General features: G+C 36.8%; 1 protein-coding gene across 1 annotated transcript; it reads right to left on the bottom strand.

Annotated features, from left to right (window-relative positions):
- Positions 1-959: 959 nt before the first annotated feature.
- Positions 960-1,567, bottom strand: LOC108458776 (uncharacterized mitochondrial protein AtMg00860-like). Its single transcript, XM_017758173.1, has 2 exons — positions 1,282-1,567; positions 960-1,138 (listed from the first exon to the last, which is right to left on the bottom strand). Exons 1-2 carry the CDS (start codon positions 1,565-1,567, stop codon positions 960-962), a joined length of 465 nt encoding a protein of 154 aa, XP_017613662.1.
- Positions 1,568-4,036: the final 2,469 nt, after the last annotated feature.

Genomic DNA, 4,036 nt, shown 5'->3' with positions numbered 1-4,036 from the left:
TACTTAGATTACTCCAAAAGTCTTGTAGTGTGAACGGAGTAAGTGAGCAGCCGCTTTGAATGTGAAAACTCAAAACTGATCACCCGAACAGCTGCTTGGGGAATGGCAATCAGCGAAACACCATTTTTATGACCAGCCATGCATGTATCTACAGCAATTAAATTTAGTCGAAATCAATGTTAAGACAAATTAAATTCGGCAGCCACAATAAACTCAGTTCAGCTATGAAAAATTTAATTTAGCTATAATTTAATTTGTACTAAGCTAAGACGCATTAGAAACATGTTTTAGCTAAGACACTAATTTAATTTAGCAACAGCCAAGACACATTTAACACATTAATTTAATATGTTCAAATTAAATACAAATTTATTAACAGTTATTTATTACTTAAATTAAAATAACTAAATTAACTAAATGCATTTATTTTTATTCCAGCAACTAAAATGGATAAATTATAATAAACTTTTAAATGATCAAACGAGCTCATTGAGCTAAGTTGAGCTGAATGCAGCTCTTGGAGCTGAATGTGAGCTGAGATCGACTTGCAAGAGATTGCAAGGAACCCTTGTTGAGCTAGTCCAAGCTCTTTCAATTTGTCCAGCCAATGCTTCGCCTCACAATTATTGACTAAGGCCGAAATGACCTCCTTGAATATCTTGGCTTGAGCTCGTGTGATGGGTCCTTGTGGCAGCTCCAACAGATTCTTGCTCAGGCTAGGTTTACTTCGAGGCACGATCGTATCATCCCCCCTCTTCGAAGCGACTTGTCCTCAAGTTAGAATCTGCATCAAAGGGAGATAATTAGAAACATTAAAGCTCAAAAGCATATCAGTCATAATATTATCTTTACCTTTCTTATACTTGATGACGTATGAAAATAACTCGGGATACTCGACCCACTTTGCATGGCATTTATTTATCTTATGCTGGCCCTTGATGTGTTTCAATGCTTCATGATCAGAGTGAATCACGAACTCCTTTGGCCATAGGTAGTGCTGCCACGTCTCTAGAACTCGAATGAGTGCGGTACATTTCTTTGTCATAAATGGGGTAGTTAAGTGCAGCACCATTTAACTTCTCACTGAAATATGCCACAGGCCTTCCGTCTTGGGTTAGCATAGCCCCGATTCTAACACCTGAAGCATCACATTCAATTTCAAATGTTTTAGTAAAATCGGGTAATGCAAGTAAAGAGGCTTTAGTAGACAATCTTTAATTAAAGTAAAAGCTTTTTCTTGTTCTTCGGCCCAATGGAAAGTTGAATTCTTTTTAATCACACTTGTCAAAGGTGCAGCTATAATGCTGAAGTTGGGCACGAAACACCGATAAAAGCTTGCCAAACCATGGAAGCTTCGAACTTGGCTAACGTTCGTAAGTCTTGGCCACTCTTGAATAGCCTTGATCTTTTCTTGTTCCACTTCCAAGCCCTTCGAGCTAACTACAAAACCTAGAAAAATAACTTTGTCAGAACAGAAGGTGCAGTTCTTAAGATTAGCATAAAAGGTTTCTTTTCGTAGAACATCCAACACAGATTTAAGGTGAATCACATGGTCTTCCAACGTCATGCTATATATGATAATGTCATCAAAATATATGACACAGAACTTACCAATGAAAGATCTTAACACATAATTCATATGTCTCATGAAAGTGCTAGGAGCGTTGGTTAGGCCAAACGGCATGACCAACCACTCGTACAAACCGTGTTTTTTTTAAGGTAATTTTCCATTTGTCGCCGTCTCGCATGCGAATCTGATGGTAGCCACTTTTGATATCGATCTTCGAAAATAACTTGGTACCACTCTATTCGTCAAGCATGTCATCTAAGCGAGGTATTGGATGCCGATACTTGATAGTAATCTTATTCACGGTTCAGCAGTCCACACACATTCGCCACGTTCCATCTTTCTTAGGCACCAACAAGACAGGCATAGCACAAGGGCTAAGGCTCTCTCAAATGTAGCCTTTCTCCATCAACTCATTGATTATCACTGAGTTCCTTCATCTCTTCGAGATTTGATCTATATGCTGGCCGGTTCAAAATAATAGCTCCAGGAATACATCTTGAAAATCCTGCAAAAGAGACACAATAGAAGAGGGTAGGTTTTTAGGAAGTTCATTAGTAGAAAACAAGTTTTCCTTGTACATGAGCACAATGAGGGAATGTCTCAACGTCAAAGCCTTCCGTACGTCACTTTCTTTTGCAAACACACTCATTTTCTCACTCTTTTGTTCTTTTTCACCCTTTTTTTTCTCATTTTCTTTTCACTCTCTTTTATTGTTTTTCCTCTTTTTTCTCACTTTTCTTTTCTTTTACATTTTTACTCTTTTTTTTCCCTCATTTGATCTATAGAACTTTTCAACTTTTTTTTATAGGCTAAGTCAGGAATTAGTTATCAAAAAGGGATTAAAAGTAGATAAGTATGGATGGTTTAGGTTCGGCTAACAAGAAATAAAAGATAGATAATAGCTTTCACGGTGAAGGAAGGTAAATGAGAATGGGATAGATAACAGGCTTAAAATGTAAGTAAGAACCAACACTAAATATGAGTGTTGACCCAAAATTTACAGGATCTTAAGAGGAATAGTCGACTGTGATAAATGACCTTGACCCGTTACCTAAAAAGGCAAGAACTGAAGGTATAGGTTGGAGTTGAACGCCACACTTGTTTCAAGTGATAAGTTTGGAAAAGAAATACTAAGGTTGACGCCACTGACAACAGATAAGCCAACAAAGTCTAAGAACAAAATTTGAGAGAAGAAAATCTCACAAATACAATATATTTCATTCAAATTGACAAAAGTTCTAAAATAAAGAAATGAACTACATATTTATAGTGTTAGACTTAAGATAGCCGAATAGTCATCATAAAGTAGCTAATTGGACATTTGTTTCAGCTTAAATGAGCTGAAATTTCTTGGAAAGTTCCTAGCAATATTCTTAAAGCTTCCAGCAGCTTGGGGACACCAATTGTTAAGTCTTTTGCTGGCCCCAATCAGCTGAAATAATTGAAATTAATTTTGGAGTGGGAAGAAGCTGAATGGAGCTGATTTTAGCTAGACATATTCGGCCAAGGTATGCATGAGGTGCCTTGGGTTGTCGAAAAGTTACTTGCTTAAATGGGACACTTAGATTACTCCAAAAGTCTTGTAGTCTAAACGGAGCAAGTGAGCAACCACTTTGAATGTGATAACTCAAAACTGATCAACCGAATAGCTGCTTGTGGAATGGCAATCAGCAGCACACCATTTTTATGGCCGACCATGCATGTATCTACAGCAATTAAATTCTACCAAAGTCAATGTTAAGACAAATTAAATTCGGCAGCCATAATAAACTTAATTCAGCTATGACAAATTTAATTTAGCTATAATTTAATTTGTACTAAGCTAGGACGCATTAAAAACATGTTTTAGCTAAGACACTAATTTAATTTAGCAACAACCAAGACACATTTAACACAATAATTTAATATGTTCAAATTAAAGACAAATTTATTAACACTTATTTATTACTTAAATTAAAATAACTAAATTAACTAAATGCATTTATTTTTATTCTTGCAACTAAAATGGATAAATTATAATAAACTTTTAAATAATCAAACGAGGTCATTGAGCTAAATTGAGCTGAACGCAGCTCTTGGAGCTGAATATGAGCTGAGATAGACTTGCAAGAGGTTGCAAGGAATCCTTGTTGAGCTGGTCCAAGCTCTTTCAATTTGTCCAGTCAATGCTTCGCCCCACACTTTATTGACTAAGGCCGAAATGGCCTCCTTGAATTGCTTGGCTCGAGCTCGTGTGATGGGTCCTTGTGGCAACTCCAACGGATCTTTGCTCGAGCTAGGTTTACTTCGGGGCGCGATCGTATCAGATTTTAATGCTTATATTGGGCCCCAAGGGTCCATTTAAGGGACGTTTTGAGTAATCTCGAAAAATGAACAGTAATTGACATGATTTATCTGTAAATGTTCTGAAAGTTCCGGTAATGCTCCGTAACTCTCTTCCAGTGACAAATATGGATTAGGGGTGTT

The sequence above is a fragment of the Gossypium arboreum genome, chromosome 4, assembly GCF_025698485.1.
Source record: "Gossypium arboreum isolate Shixiya-1 chromosome 4, ASM2569848v2, whole genome shotgun sequence".
In the NCBI taxonomy this organism is placed as follows: domain Eukaryota; kingdom Viridiplantae; phylum Streptophyta; class Magnoliopsida; order Malvales; family Malvaceae; genus Gossypium; species Gossypium arboreum.
The sequence above is the reverse complement of the archived record's forward strand: the minus strand, read 5'-3'. Positions and strand labels throughout refer to the sequence as shown.

Bases quoted from the DNA above. Each gene is read 5' to 3' on its own strand.
- LOC108458776 (XM_017758173.1), bottom strand. From the start codon at position 1,567: ATGACGTTGGAAGACCATGTGATTCACCTTAAATCTGTGTTGGATGTT. The intron at 1,139-1,281 runs GTGTGATTAAAA...GTGATGCTTCAG, and splicing joins TATAGCTGCACCTTTGACAA to GTGTTAGAATCGGGGCTATG.